The following is a 16,589-nucleotide window of genomic DNA, read 5'->3' as shown; positions in this document are numbered from 1 at the left end:
TCGTCCAGCTGGCCGGTAAAGATCTTGACCATTCCTGTGCTGATGGTGAGGTCGGCAGTGCTCAACCAAGTGAGGATCCAACAGTGCAACGTCCATCAGACAACAATGCTGTGAGCGATGTGTGCTCTTTCACAGGTCACTGCCATGCACTAATTATCGCTCCTTGCTTTCGCAGGCACATCTGCCAAACAGCTGATGGAGACCACGACCCAGGGCCTCTAATCAACCCCGAAGAAACCTCAGAAGAAGAATCTGAAGGCCCCCTCCTTGAAGCCCCTTCACAGCGCTCACCCACACCCTCCACCAGTGCAGAGAAACACATGTTGGTGGGACCTAGCTTTAGAGTAGCCTCGGGATCATAATCTGGTGAGCACATCACACTTTCTGATCCACAGCAGGCGGCAGCAGGGACTTCCCAGGTCCCTGGCACTTGGCGGACTGCTGAAGACGATAAATAAGCTGAGTCCGAGTCAGATGACAAGCCTCTGGACTCGGTTATGTCTCAGTTGCTGGAGCTGCAAAGGCAAGTTCGGGAACATCAGGAAGGGATGTCCACTGCAGTCCTCAGATTGCAAAGCATGATGGAGGAGTCTATCCGCCTTCAGTCTGAGGTAACAGTGCCGGCATGCCAATGCACCGAGGTCAACACTGGTAGGATGGCAGCCATCATGGAGACCTTGATCCAGGATGTCACTCCTGCACTGCTGCCTGGGCTGAAATCCAACAGTGTGTATGCAAGGGAGTGCAGGGCAGCTTGATCTCACTCCAGCTACCATCTCCCCTCAAGGAGTCAGCTTGGAGCCCTCGGGCACCAGTAGGGAGGAGGATCAGCAGGTGCACACTCCAGGGCCATCCACCCAGTTGACTCTGGGAGTGTCTGGCCCATCCAAGTCCCCTCTTCCCAGCAGCTCCAGCTTCAGAGACCGAGGATGCTGCCACTGCTGCACAGCAGGACCCCAAAATCAGGCCGGGGTCCTCCAGGTCCTGGCTCTCCAGAGGACTCCTGCCAAGGTCATCACAGACAGGGCATAGCAGTCAGCAGGCTGGCTCCACCTCCACTGTGGATGTCTGGAGAGCAACAAAATGTAGCAGCAGGGATAGGAAGGTTAAAAAGGTGTAATTGCACAGGCTGGGAATGGGTGTTAAACATATATACATAATGTTCACGATTGCAAATAAACTCCCTGCCTCTGTATCCTTGTTCTGATGAGCAGTGTTCTTGTCACTCAGATGTGAAACCCTTCTGCACAAGATAAAGGCAGATGCCTCAGTCCAGGGCCTCTTCCCAGGGTATATATGTCACATACCCTGGACATATTAGTGATGCCTGCACTTCGGCAGTGCTGGTCATTGCTGCCAGAATGTAGTGGGCAGGCATCACCAAGTTCTGTCATTCTCTCTGTGGGCTCTCAGCACCTTTATGGTGGGGCTGGTCCCCATCTCTTCAGCATCTGTGACCAGTGACGCTGTGCTCCTGAAGGGCTCAGGTGCTGAAGGCGGACAAAGGATCAGGTGCTTTTAAAGTTTCATGGCTGCATTTCTATGATATGACCCTGATCACAGAGTGCAAGCAAGCTGCTCTTGGCCAGACAGGGGTTGGACATTCACAGAGGCTATGTGAAGATCTATGGAGTGTCCTCACTGCATGTTGTCATTATCCTCCTACAATCGAGTGACTATTAGGGCTTCCACTGCATCACTATGACAGGAGCATTCTCATAGAGGATATGTGCGCTGCCAAAAGCCAGACTGGAGTCAAACATTCATAGATACAATGTGAGGATCTATGGTGTCTCCTCACTGCATGTCGTCATCATCCTCCACAAATCTAGCAGTTATGAGGCCTCCCGAGCACACCTGCCTCGCCTGGCCAGGAAGAGGGCCTCATCGCCGTCATCGTCGCCTTCCAGGGCTTTCTCACCCTCATCCTCGTCAATGTCCTCCTCATCAGAGGAGACCAGCAGCTCCTCCATCTCCTCAGCAGCTCCTCTCCCTGTTGCAGTACCAGATGGTAAAGGGCATAGCAGATGATGATGTTGTGTGACACCCTCTGTGGACTGTATTTCAGGGATCCACCAGACCAGTCCAGGCACTGGAACCTCAGCTTCAGCATCCCGATGGTTTGCTCCACCAAGTTGCGAATTGCAGCATGACTCTCATTATACCGTTGCTCTGCTGCTGTCTGAGACTGCCGCACGGGTGTCATCAGCCAGGTCCTCTGTAGGTAGCCCTTGTCCCTGAGGAGCCATCGCTGCAGCTTCTGTGGACCCTGGAAGACGTCAGGGATCTGTGACTGACTGCGAACGTAGGAGTTGTGGACACTCCATGGAAACTGTTTGCAGACTTGCAGGATGTTTTTGTGGTGGTCACACAACAGCTGCACATTCATCGAAGGAAGCCCTTGAGTTGATCTATTTGACCACTTGTTGCGACGGAGGTCTGAGTGTCATGTGAGTACAGTTGATCACACACTGCACCTGTGGGAAACCCGAGATCTGGGCAAATCCAACTGCTTTTGCATCCTGGCTCTCCTGGCCCTGGGCAAATTGCGCAAAGTTGTGTGCCCTCACAAAGATGGCATCCGTGACTTCATGGATGCATTTGTGGGGGAGACTTGTGATATCCCACAGAGGTCACCTGTGGAGCCCTGAAAGGAGACTCTGGTGTAAAAATTAAGTGCTGCAGCCACTGGCAGTGGATGCTGTCCATGTCCACCTGGCCAAATCCTGCAGTAGCTGCCAGGTGTGACTGACCAGTTCCCTAGACGTGCGCAGTGACTGCTCCATGGCCAGCTTTAGCAAGGAGATTATACAACATGCTCAGTCATCCAATTGTTCTGCAGTCCACTAAAATGCTCATTAGTATGCAGTCTGTGCCCGAGGGGTTAAAAGTTCTGGAGCACTTGGTGGCACTTTCATGCCTCTGCGTTGCTTGATTGGGCAGAGAAGACAGAGGCCTGACTCCATGCATGTCAATGTGGCTGCATCTGAACTGTCTGAGCTGCAGTGGAATGGTCACTTTGTACAAGGTTTCCCTAATGTGTGGCCACATCCCTCCCCCCAACACCCTGCACATGCTTCTGTACTACCTTCAGCCGCAGGGCAGCCCTTCCACCTGTTTCCCACCCCAACTTGCCTCAACCACAGGTCAGCCCTTGCCCCCTACAAGTACCTCAACCTTGAAGTCCAACAGGTGACCTTTGTGAGCACTGCGCAACATTACTCTGCATTCACCTCTGAGTTCCCCTCAAAGTGTAGCCTGCTAAATGCACACCTTGACGCTGATGTGGGCAGATGATCCGGCAGTGGGTGGTGGGGGGGTGGATGCAGGGATGATTCCGGCGGGCTGGCCTTATGATGATACGCAGATGTATTGCAATGAGGTTCCCGATGTCCGATGGTGGGAAATGACCCGCCATCGATATGTTGAGCGGATGATGGCAAACTGTTTTCATGACATCGTAAAACTGATTTTTTGCCTTCTTGCCATATTGTCCGCTCACATTGCCGAACACCGCCGACACCAACCATTGTTTACATTATATCAGTGACTACAACTCAAAAGTATTTAATTGGCTGTAAAGTGATTTGAGATATTGTGAAAGGTGCTGTGTAAATGTAGCTTTCAAGCTTGTTCTGGGGGAGAGATGTCTGGCCATAGTAAAACCAGAGGCAAAGGGCATACCAAGGCAAAGACTCGTTCCTCCAGAGCCGGTCTCCAGTTGCCTGTCAGCCATATCCACCAGATGCTGCACAAGGGTCACTCTGCCGAGCGTGTTGGGGCTGGAGTCCCCATCTACTTGGCTGCCGTCCTTGAGTACCTGACAGCCGAGATCCTTGAGCTGACTGGCAACATGGCTCAGGACAACAAGAAGACCTGCATCATCCCCCGCCACCAGCAGCTCGCCATCCGCAATGACAAGGAGCTCAACAAGCTGCTGGGAGGGGTCACCATAGCCCAGGGTGGGGTCCTGCCCAACATCCAGGCTGTGCTGCTGTTTAAGAAAACTGGCCACCCCAGCAAGGTTTATGCCTGAAGGGGCGAAATCAGACAAGGAAAAATGTAGCTTTTCTCCTTCTTTCATTACACCTGCATCCAATAGGCTAAGTAACTGTAGCAACAGTGAAATTGGAGACCCAATACTGTGTACGTAAGGATAGTTAATCACAGAGCAATCAACTGATGTTAGGAAAGTGGCTACAAAGAAATCACTACATTTACAAAACAATTCAACTCTGTAGCTAATACAACCTTACCATTCTGACTTCTCTGGCACCAACCCACAATATAGCAGAAATGGCATCTGCCCTTTTTAAGCTAATGACACTATCTCCAGGACATGTCAATCAGATATGTACCAGCAGTTCAGGAAAAAATGTTGATTGTTTTGATGACCTGAATTTTTCAGCGAAGAATGACACATGATACAAAAATTCAGTATGACCTTAACTCAAGAACTGGATTGTTTCCCCTTTCTCCAGAAGCTGCCATGCAAATTGTGTTGTACACTGTGAATTTACAACCTATCCTGAGTTCCATATGATGTTGTACATTTGTGCTAAATAAATATGCAAATAGTATTTAAAAATACTAATTGTTATTTGAGGTGTGAGAGAAACTGGTGAATTAAGTGGAAACATCTAACTAATAAATGAGAAACTGCAACATCTAAAAAGAGTGTGGCAGCAATACCTGGAGAGAAATCATTTCTAGAAGCATTTAAGTCATAGGATTGGGTTTCTATAAAGGCCTTTTACAGTAAACGCCTTTTATGTTATTTCTCTGGGATTACAATGGACTTTTTTTGCCAGAGTTACAATGGGTGATTAGGAATCCTCCCCTGCAGAAAAACTTTAATTACCCAGTGTGTCCCCCTTTGGCTAGATTTTAACAGGATGGTGCAGGATGGAGTGACCCTATAATGGGGTAAAGATTTGTGAAACGTTTCTTAAGCAATCCCTTAGTGATAAATAGGGATTTCATTCCCAGAATTTTCAAGAGTAATAAAACGGGCAATAATGAGTCAACACCCTGTTTTGCATCACTTCCAGTCTTTAGTTTCTCACATTAATTTTGATGAGGCCCAAGATTCTCAAGCCTTTGGTACAGCAACACAGCGTGCCATTAGAATTGTGCCTACTTCAGTGCAAAATGAAAATTTTGACTGCTATTTATATGCTGGTTTAAATTCATAAGAGAAGTTTGAGAAGTTTACAGCATTTAATTTTGTGGTCCTAAGCCCACCCACCACAGCCCCCAAACCCTCCACATGGGTCTTCACGTGACTGGTCTTTAGGCACATGGGGCAGGATTTGCTTCCTCTGAGTTCTCCGCCGGTGCCCTGCCTCATCATTAAGGTGTTTGGACTTGAAGCATGATGCAGCTTCATGGACAAGTTGTCACCATTTTGAACAATTGGTAGCAAGCTCCTCCCAATCATTAATGTCAATGCTGCTGCAATTGAAGGAGAGCTTCAAAGTGCATTAGTAGCATTTTCTTTGCCCTCCCTGGAATGCTGGTCGTTTCAGTGTTGGGAAAACAGGACCTGATGTGGGAGACCGTTTTCAGTTACCCGGACAGAGTGTCTAGTCCATCAATGTTGATTTTGCAGGAGTTTTGCCTGAAAGCTCGTGGAGCTGGCTTCAAGAAGGACACTAACATTTGTTCGACGGTCTTCCCATTGATTCTGGAGAATGCGGCGGAGGCATTGTAGATAGAATTTCTCCCCTGGGCATTAATTGTCCACTTAAGGGCCTGAATTGATGATGGGCAGGTAGGCCATCCACAGGCCAACATGGACTTAATCAGATTGGCAGTGGGACAGTGGCGAGATCCCCACCCACTATCCTTCCGCCTGATTAAATGCCCTCCTGCCAAACCTGCCCAGGTAAGATTCTGCCCAGAAGTTTTTAGCTCAACTTCAGAAAAACATCCTCCACTGAATCAGTTTGCTACAAATTACTTAGATATTGGGCAAATAAAGACCTAGGGAGCGAGAGAGGACAAGTCTAGAAAATCCATTCTCTGGAGTTATAAGTTCAAAAATGTAGGGATATAATTTCCACAGGAATTTCTTGCTCTTCTGTCATAACTTTGCATTTTTCTGGGGTTTCTGTTGATCTTTATTGAAGGGAGATCGGATAAACTCTTATGGAAATCACTGGTGATAGTAAATAACATGCATTTTAATTGTTACACTGCAAAACCGCATTTTCTTTTTGGTTCCTTCACATTTCTTTTTTATGGCTCCAAAACTATTTCATTTGGCTCTGCCTGTTGACATTTTCTATTCTAATCCCTCAGTTTCTAATGGTTTGAGTCCTGGCACTCTGCACATCTCAGAGTATGAGATGGCTAGATTCACCTTCTAACTCCTGCCTCTGTGGCTGATGTGCTATGTTTTTTTGATTCTGGGTGCGGAACAATCAACCTCTGTGTGTTGCTCTTGGTATTTAAGTTTGCTGCTGTTGTTGGTCTCTATAAATCAGCTGGGATCTGTCATGTAATACAGAGACCTGCTTGTAGGGGTCAGGTTCCTTCCATTTAACTTATGTGACAAGAGGCACTTTATGCAACTGCAGATTTGTAGACCCACTTCGAGGTGATTCTAAAATGTGGTCAATTCGCTACAGGTCATGTCATTTATATTTATAAGTACAGCTGATAGTGGGAAAAACACATATCTGCTCTCAGCTTTACTCCTTCAGTGTCAACACACCTTCAGACACTCTCCTGTTCCATTGCTGAAGTGCTGCTCTTACACCTCATACATCATCACAAGAAACATTTGATATAAAATCCGTGAATATAATTAGAACATTGAAAAATTAATAAAAAATGAACTTACATTTTTACATTTTGTTTTAGAAAAAGAAATGACTGTTCAAATTTGTATATTATAGATCCTATCAAGTCTGTAGTAATCAAGGCAATATAATGAATGGAGTCCATGTGAAAACCCACATGAGCAGCAGAATTCAACTCCTTCCAAATAAATCTCCAAACTCAGTTACAGAATGTTTGTAAATAATAACCCTTAACAATCACATAGCAACCAATATATCACTTTGCATTCCAACTCACTTTCTCTCGTTCTACAGAATGTTTTAGGCATTGCCTTGTAAAGAAAGAACTTGTATTTATATAGTGACTTATCACATTTTATGGTGCTTTACAGCAAATTGTGTTTTGAAGTGTACTCACTATTATGTAGGCGAATGCAGCAGCTAATTTATGCCCAGCAAGGTGTCACAAGCAGTAAGTGAATAAATGAATGATCAGATAATTTTGGATCTGCAGATTAAAAATACAAAAGTGCAAAACATGTGTTGTCCGCCACATTTGCATCAGCATAATAGAGTGTGATAGAGTTTAGTAGAATTTCCTTCACATGCATCCATGCCAACACTCTTCCTTTGTTGCTGCATATTGGTCTGTACATAGATCACAGGAATGAAAGTAAGATTGCCTTTCATTACATCCTGACTTGCCCACCCTGAGACTTTTAACTTCACTTCTTCATCATGCACTGTCACAGAAATGAAGGCATCATCTGTTTTTCTTGCTTTTTAACACCTCTTCACCCGGTCTACGTAATTATTTGCTTAGTGTTCTCAAAACAAACATTGCAGATTCTTTTCTTCCAATCCCGTGCCTGCGATTGATACCAGCTGTTTTTGCATAGACACTCTGGGAAAATCTCAGATTTGTTTTAAAACTGCTGTCTCTTTAATTGGAGTTGTGTAATCCAAACATATCCTTAGGAAAACCTCTGATGTCTCAGTGGGTTTATTCAATGAGGAGTTGAGCCCTACAGATAATCCCAGGTTCCATTCCACATTTACACAAAATTAACTAATCTTAGCTGGGATGGAAGTTAGGGCACTCCAATTGACCTCTGTGCCTTTAGATTAGAGAAGGGGAAATTTGCCAGGATTCTGATTGTTTTCAACTACTCCTGCAGAATGTGCTGTGTGGATGCTCATTAAGGACTGGAACAGGCTTCCGATACCCGCTTTGTTGTGTTGCCTTTAATAAAATTGTTAAGACTCACATATGATGGTCCCTTGGGAGATGCATGAGAGACTGATCTGTGAAACAATACTCCAACAAGAAGTCAATTTCTTTGTGAGAAGAGGGGAGAATTTTGAGAAGGAAACAAAAGAACAACAAACTGAAAATTTGAGGGGAATTAACAAAACTCAACATCTGAAATTTTATTCACATTGAAGGCTGCAGATGCATCCAAAAGTAGTGCTAAATTTATCTAATGGTTTTAAATTACTATATTGCCTTTCTTTTTGTGCTCCCAGCCTCACTCATTAACAAGCTTCAACTCATATGAAACGTACAGCCACATTATGTCCCACACTTCCATCACTCTGTTCTCTCTTGAGCTCCACTTGCTCCTGGTCTTCTAATATGTTTCCAAATGACTCTATGATCTTAATCCACCTTATTGATCAGCTCCTGTTTTACATTCTGCATCTATCCTCCTCTGCTCACTCTTGGCAGCCTTTGTTTATTCAGCCATTACTGTATTCTGTTCTCTGGAACTCCACCCTCCCTGCTGCTTTTAAAAAGACTCTCAAAACCATTCTCTTTAACCATACCTTCAATTTCCCTACCAAGACTTTCCATTTCTCTCCTCTCTTCCTATGTTTGTGTCCATCATAATCTTTTCTTCTTACTGTAAATCATTCTGAGACATCTTTTGCACATAGATGCATGTTTCTTCTTCTTCAGTTCTCTTCCCGAAGGCAGGTCCAACCAACAACGCCATGATCTCCATTGCTTTTAGGGCAAGGAGGCAAGTTCCAAATCCACTCCAGCCAGAATGGGGATTGAACCCCTTGCTGTTGGCACCAATCTGATGCACACCAGCTATCCAACAAGTGAACCAGCCAGCCCCAGAAGGAGCTTGAGTAGCTGTGACACCATGCACTTTTACATGCATGTTGTAGTCCAGAGCTATGAACAGTGATGGTAGAGGTTCCAAGTTTCTTTCTGTTACATGGCTGACCAGGACTCTCTGCTGCTCTTACTGCCTGCCATTGACATATGTTGGAAGGATTTACAGGTTGATATGCAACCTGCTTGCCCGCATTGTGAATGCACCCTTCTTGGCCCTCAAGTGCTGGAGTGGGTCTTGAACCCAGAGCTTCTGGCTCAGAGGCAGGAATGCTACCTCCCAGGCACATGTTGTAAATATGAATTGCTGATGTTGATGTTTTTTCTGATGAAGCATGTGTGACAAATGAATGTAAATGAAACTTTGATGAGTATTGCATAGTATTATACAGAACAGAAACAGGCCATTTGGTTCAACAGGTACATGTCAGTGTTTATGCTCCACATGAGCCTCCTCCCACCTCATTTCATCACACCCTATGAACATATCCTTTTATTCCTTTCTCCCTCATATACTTACTATTGAAGAACAAAATGACCTTAATTCATCAGCAAAGCATCCCATGGCTGTAGTTATGTCATAACAAGCTAATATGTCAGTATGACATTAATACTATTTTGAAATTATTATTTTTACATTTTATCTTGTGCTTTTTTATTTCTGTTTTAAAACTTAGACTAGCTCGAGGCTGTCACCGGCATTGCTATCATATTTAAAATGGCAGAACATTTTGACAATAGGGGCTAGATCTTCAATGCGTGGTTTGGAACCTGAAACCTTGATGAATTCTGGGTGAGGACCCTGGGCCTGAGTAGCATTGCTATCACAATGTGAACTTTAAATTCAAATAGCCTCATTGGCTAGAAGACAAGCTTGGTGCACAATTAGAGGTGCCGAATACCTGAAGGGAGTGGGAGCTGGCTGTCTGGTGCCTGCAGCAAAGGCAGGCAGTAGCCATGTTGAGGGTTGCCGCTGCCTTGCCAATTTGAGCAGGCACTCATTGCAAATGGAAAGGGAAAGACAGCAGCCTACAAGGTAAGACCAACATTTGTGCTGTTGTTGGTTGGTCAGATAGATTTGTTGAAAAAAGCACTGCAAATAAAGTTATTTGGGAAAAGATTTTGAAAATTGCATTCAGTTTCATACAGGCCCCTTAACAAGCTCCTTGAGCAGCTTAAAGGGCCATTAATTGGAGGTGAGCTCCCACACCACCCCCGCCCACCATCTCGATGGCCAAATGAAAATTCAAACCTGTTGCAGAGGCTCAGGATCCTGACACAACCTCCGGGATTGTGATTTTCAAAGAAATGAAACCAGACTTACCACCCATCATTGACCAAGGCACCAGAAACAACAACAGTACACCCAACCCTGTTTATCTTGCAAAGTCCTCCTTACTAACAATTGGGGGCTAGTGCTGAAATTGGGAGAGCTGTCTCACAGACTAGTCCATTAACAGCCTGACATAGTCATACTCACAGAATCATAACTTAAAGACATTGTCACAGGCACCACTATTACCATCCCTGGGTATGTGCTGTCCCACTGGCAGGACAGACCCCCAGAGGGGATGGCACAGTGATATACACTGAGGAGGGAATTGCCCTGGGGGTCCTCAACATTGACTCTGGACCCTATGAAGTTTCATGGCATCAGGCCAAACATAGGCAAGGAAACCTCCTGCTGATTACCACCTACTGCTCCCCATGCCCACCCACCTCCCCAGCGCAACACCACAGCTGATGAATCATTACTACTCCATGTCAAATACCACTCAGAAGATGCACTGAGGCTGACAAGGACACAGAATGTACTCTGGTTAGTGAACTTCAAAGTCCATTACTGAGAGTGGCTTGAGATAGCCTAGTCTTAAAGCATATAGCTGCTAGACTGGGTCTGCGGCAAGTGGTGAGGGAACCAACAAGAAGGAAAAACCTACTTGACCTCGTCTTCATCAATCTGTCTGTCACAGATACATCTGCACATGACAGTATTGGTAGGAGTGACCACTATGCAGTCCTTTTTGAGACAAAGTCCCATCTTCACATTGAGGATACCCTCCATTCTTCTGTGAGGCATTACCACTATGTTAAATGGGATTGATTTAGAAAAGGTTTAGCAGGCCAAAATTGGCCATCCATGAGGCGCTGTGAGACATCTGCAGCAGCAATATTGTACTTAACCATAATCTATAACCTCGTGGCCCGGCATATCCACTACTGTATCATCACTGTCAAGCTGGGGGATCAATCCTGTTTCCATGAAGAGCATGCCAGAAGCAGCACCAGCTATACTTAAAAAAATGAGATGTCAACTTGATGAGGCAACAGGACACGACTACTTGCTGTTCTAAGGGTTTGTTCTGATCAGTAGGTTTCATGAAGAGGTTCAGATGTTTGTAAGGTTGAACAGTAGTGTTTATTAGTAACACTGAACTACATACATATGTACATACATATATATATATATAAGGTATAGCCCAATCTATGAGCAATTTCCATGCCTACTTCTACACAGAACTCTGCACACACTCAGACTGACTCAGGTCCCTTGTCAGGTGATCCTTTACATCATACTGTGGGTGATACTGTTCTCCAGTCTCACATTAACCCTGGCTATGCCAAACACCCTTATACTACACTTGAATGCCAAACATCATGGGCAGAATTTTGCTGTCAGCGAGCAGGGGGCGGGGCCTGCTTGCCGACGCGTAAAGATCCCCCCGACGTCATCCCGCTCCATTTAAATTTTCAGGAAGGCGGGGGCACAGCCAAATCAGCTGTCCGCCACCGACCTGTCAATGGCCAATTGAGGCTATTGACAGGATCATTAAAAAAATTAAAGGACCCGCCTGTCCAATCTTAATGTTGGCGGGCAGGCCAGGAGCCCCGGCGGCAACTAGAGAAAACATGAAACCTCGCCCACCGGTGGGATAAGGTTTCATGTAGGGATTTAAAAAATTTAATAAAATTTTACTGTAATTTATGAACATGTCCCATCTCATATGACATTGTCACATGAGGGGGACATGTTAAGGATATTTTTATTTTTAACGTTTTTAAAACTGTCAGCGATCTCTCTGAGGCAGCACTTAGCCTCAGGGAGATGTGCACTCTTTTGTGTGCATGCGTGAAAGAGCACACTCTCGCTTTTGGGGAATCCCCCCTCCCGCACAGGGAGTGCATAGCACTTCTCGCCGGATGTCACGCTGGGCGGGCCTTAATTGGCCTGCCCACGTAAAGTGACGGCGGGGCCCGCTTCTCTGGCGGGGATCAGCTCACAGCCCGCCGGAGATTGGGTCGGGCCCGCCCACCCAACAGGCAGAAAATTCTGCCCCATAAGCAGAAGCAACAGACAGAGTTAAGCGATCCCCAACCAAGGTATCAGATCTAAGATCTGCAGTCCTGCCTCATCCTGTTGTGAATGGTGGCTGACAATTAAACAACTAACTGGAAGAGGAAGCTCCACAAATATTCCCATCTTCAATAATGGCAGAGACCAGCGCATCAGTGTAAAAGATAAAGCTGAAGCATTTGCAACCATCTTCAGCCAGAAGTGCTGAGTGGATGTTTCACCCTGGCCTCCTCCTGAGGTCCCCAGCTTCACAGATGCCAGTCATCAGCCAGTTTGATACCCTTCACATTATATCAAGAAACAACTGAAAGCACTGAAAAAATTCAAAGGCCATGGGTCCTGACAATATTCTGGCAGGACTAGTCATGCCCCGAGTGCTCCAGGACTAGCCATGCCTCTAGCCATGCTGTTCCTGTACAGCTACAACACTGTCATCTACCTGGCAATGTGGTAAATTACCCAGGAACATCCTGTCCACAAAAAGCAGGACAAATACAACCCAGCCCGTTACTGTCTATTTGTCTATGCATGATTATCAGTAAAGTAATGGAAGGTGCTGTAGACATTTCCAACAAGCAGCATTTACACAGCAATAACCTGCTCGCTGACACCCAGTTTGGATATTGCACCAGCGCCACTCAGCACCTGATCTCATTACAACCTTTGTCCAAACATGGACAAAAGAGCTGAACTCCCAAGGTGAGGTGCGAATGACTGCCTTTGACATTAAGGCAGCATTTGACTGAGTGTGTTATCAACGAACCCTAGCAAAACTGGAGTCAATGGGAATCAGGAGGAAAACTCTCCACTGATTGGAGTCATACTTTGCAAAAAGGAACGCAATTGTTGGAGGTCAATCATCTCAGTCCTGGGACATTGCTGCAGGAGTTCCACAGGGTAGTGTCCTAGTCCCTAATATCAAGGGTGAAAGTATGCATCTCTGAAATGGATCTCTACACCCCTCCCCAGCATCTTACCTATCATGGTTTGCACGGTAGCCACAACATTGAATGAGGACGTTAGTGCACCAACAAAATACAATCAGTGAACCCGCCGATCTCTTTAATCACCAATCCTTCTGCTTGGTTCCCTGTGTAAAAATGGGGAATTTAATTGCCAGTGGGTTTCTGGTGGGAAACCAGCTTCAGTTAATTTCTCTCACACACTCCATGGTATGAGGTTATGGTGATTTTAACCTCCAGCCCACATAAGAAACAAGACCATAAGAAAGAGGAGCAGGAGTAGGCCATATGGCCCCTTGAGCTGGTCCGCCGTTTAGTATGATAATGACAGATCCTTGGCCAAACTCCACTCTCCTGCCCACTCCCCATATCTCTTGATTCCCTGAGAGATCAAAAGTCTGTCTATCTCAGCCTTAAATATATGCAATGCTGGAGCATCCACAACCCTCTGTGATAGAGAATTCTAAAGATTCATGACCATTTGAGTGAAGCAATTTCTCCTCTCTTCAGTCCTAAAGCCTGAGACTGCCCTGTTCTAGATTCCCCAGCCAGGGGAAACAACATTTCATTGCTTACCCTAATTGTATATTTCAGTGAGATCAAAACTTCAGAGATTATTTGTACAATTTACTCAGCCTCTCATTACAGGTCGGTCCTCTCATCCCAGGAACCAATCTACTGAACCTCGTTGTACCACCTCCAATGCATGTATATCCTTAAACATGAAGACTAAAACTATGCACAATACTCCTCATGTGGACTCACCAAAGTCTTTTACAATTGTAGTAAGACTTTCTCATTCTTATTCTCCAATCCCCATGCAATGAAGGCCATCATGCTATTTACCTTGCTAATTGTTTGCCTTATCTGCACCTAGCTTCTATCTTCCTCGTATGAGTACACCCAAGTATCTCTGAACATTAATATTCACAAGTTTCACACTTTAAAAAAAAATCTGCATTGCTATTCTTATTACCAAAATGAATAACTTCACACTTATCCACATACCCACTCCATCTGCCACATTGTTGCCCAATTATTTAGCCTATCTTTTCAGCCTCTTTTTGTCTTTACAGCTTACATTCCCATCTAACTTTGTATTGTCATCCCAAACTTAGAGACATTACTATTGTTTTTTTTTGTCTAAGTCATTTATATAGATTGTGAGTAGCTGAGGCACTCCACTAGTCACGGCCTGCCAACTTGAAAATGCCCCATTTATCACTATTCTTTGCTCCCTTCCTACTGTTAACAATCCCCTACTCATGCTAATGTATTGCCCCCAACTCCATGAGTCCTTACTATATGAGCATGCTATCTCCTATGCGATGTGGCGGGGGTGGGGGGGTGGGGGAAGCAGCTGCCAGGCCTCTAGAGCATCAGGCAGCCAGACTAGTCAGGTAAGTGTGGGGTAAGGGCTTTCAGGAGATCATGTGATAGGGAAGAGGGAAGAGTACTCCTGCACCTCCTGTGGTAACAAAGGAAAAGTAAAACACTTACCAGCTGCTTCCCAATTTTCCACAGGCTGGCCTTCATTTGGTAGATAAAAACCATGGTGGCTGTCCTGCTAAGTCCAAAATTATAATGGTTGTCACTGATGTCATCTGACTCTGATTAACCTATGTTAATTAAAACCCTGCCTGTTTTTGCAAGGCAATTTAACTGGCTGTACAGGAGAGATTGTATAATCAGAAATGATGGGATCCAGGTAGTTACCTAGGCAATTTAACAACTCATTTTCCAGGTTTCTATCAGGTGGGGAGGTTTAATATCTGTTCCTTGCACTACTACCCTACCAATCCCTCAGGCTGCTTGATGATCAAAACTGGCCATCACATGATTGAAACTGTTATTCTATATTATCTTTTTAAAACATAAAAAAGTTTGAATCTCAATAGGATTTGTAGACTTGATAATATTTTGGTATAGAAAGATTGATAAAATAAATTATACATTTCTCCACAGTCTTCACATTAAGTTTTATGTATTTGCTAGTATTATGAGAGCTCGCATTAACAGTGTTTGCACTCACCTTGTTGAGTGTTTTGGAAAAGATTGCATATAAACCAACTAGATTTAAAGTTGTGAGATATGCATCTTATATCTGCTATTCTTAATGTATCATCACAAATTTTTCCCATCACCATTGACAAACTTTGACAACCAGTATTTCACTCAAATGTTTTACAAATCAAAATATTCACTTCAAACACAACCTAAGCCTGTAAGCTCAGAATCTATAATTGAGCCACAGGGTATTTTTCAGAGTTCATTCAAGAGTTTGCATTGATATAGTAGCTTGTCATCATGTCAGGACATCCCAAGGCAATTCAGAGCTGATGATTGACAGTCACTACTGTTATGAAGGTAAAAATGGCAGCAAATTTGCACAGAACTAAGCCTCACTGATTAGATAAACGATCAATTAATCATTTTTTGATGTCTTGATCGTAGGAGACATTGGCCAGAATATCAGGAGAATTCTCTGTTGTTCATCGAATATTGCTAGGAACCTTTTAAATCCACCTAAGCATATAGGCAGAGCTTTGCTTATAACATTTCACCCAAAAGCCAGCAAGATAAGACACAGCACTGCGTAAGCAGCACATGCCCATACAGAGCAGATCAAGACAGCTTGTCCCACTTGCTGGTAGCAGCCCTTAGGTCAGTTCCAGGAATGGGTGGATGCAGGAAGGGGTGTGGTGGTATTGGTGTAGATATTGGCTTCTGGAGCCAATTGCTAGAATGCAAACATTTGGCAGACATCCTGCTGTATTTCTCATTCATTTATTAGGTGTGGAAATATTGTGGACTTTGCTTGGAACATGTTGACAACCTTCGGGAACCTTTTGGTTATTCCATTCTGGCAAGAGGAAGAGAACAGATGGAAGGATCACATGGATCTACAGTTGCATAAGGAAGAGGAAAGCTTGTAGAAATCTTTACCCTCCCAGCAAGATATCTAGGCCCAGTGTTATATATCAATACTTTGGAAAGGAACAATGTGCTTTACAAGGGAGGCTACCACGGGCCTGTGCCACCTCTTCCAAGAATGCCTGCAACTCACCGTAAAAACTGGTACCACATTGCCTGTTGTAGTCAAGGTCACTGCAGCCCACAGGCCTTCCAGGCTGCGGTTGGGGAACATCAGTAACATCAGTTGGTCTGTAGTTCATTCTTACATTAAGTTTGGAACTCATGCCATGCTAACACAAATAATTTCATCACATTTCCAGTGGAGTACTGGATAAACTCAGTGCTTATGCTGATCAAATCCATCAAATGACTTCCGTCAAATCCAGGGCAGCAATGGATTTACACGGACTACAATGAGGTCTATTGCAAACCAACCCCCTGCTTTC

The 16,589-nt window shown here is 44.7% G+C and overlaps 1 protein-coding gene across 1 annotated transcript; it reads left to right on the top strand.

The window, feature by feature from the left end:
- Positions 1-3,646: 3,646 nt before the first annotated feature.
- Positions 3,647-16,163, top strand: LOC121277755 (histone H2A-beta, sperm-like). Its single transcript, XM_041187393.1, has 2 exons — positions 3,647-3,936; positions 16,022-16,163. The coding sequence occupies exons 1-2, from the start codon at positions 3,647-3,649 to the stop codon at positions 16,161-16,163; spliced, it is 432 nt and encodes a 143-aa protein (XP_041043327.1).
- Positions 16,164-16,589: the final 426 nt, after the last annotated feature.

The sequence above is a fragment of the Carcharodon carcharias genome, chromosome 5, assembly GCF_017639515.1.
Source record: "Carcharodon carcharias isolate sCarCar2 chromosome 5, sCarCar2.pri, whole genome shotgun sequence".
NCBI lineage: Eukaryota > Metazoa > Chordata > Chondrichthyes > Lamniformes > Lamnidae > Carcharodon > Carcharodon carcharias.
This window is presented reverse-complemented; position numbering and strand designations above follow the sequence as displayed.

Excerpts from the sequence above, each read along its gene's own strand:
- LOC121277755 (XM_041187393.1), top strand. The coding sequence starts at position 3,647 with ATGTCTGGCCATAGTAAAACCAGAGGCAAAGGGCATACCAAGGCAAAG. Across the intron at positions 3,937-16,021 it reads GACAAGGAGCTCAACAAGCT|GTGTGGAAATATTGTGGACT; the intron begins GCTGGGAGGGGT and ends TTCATTTATTAG.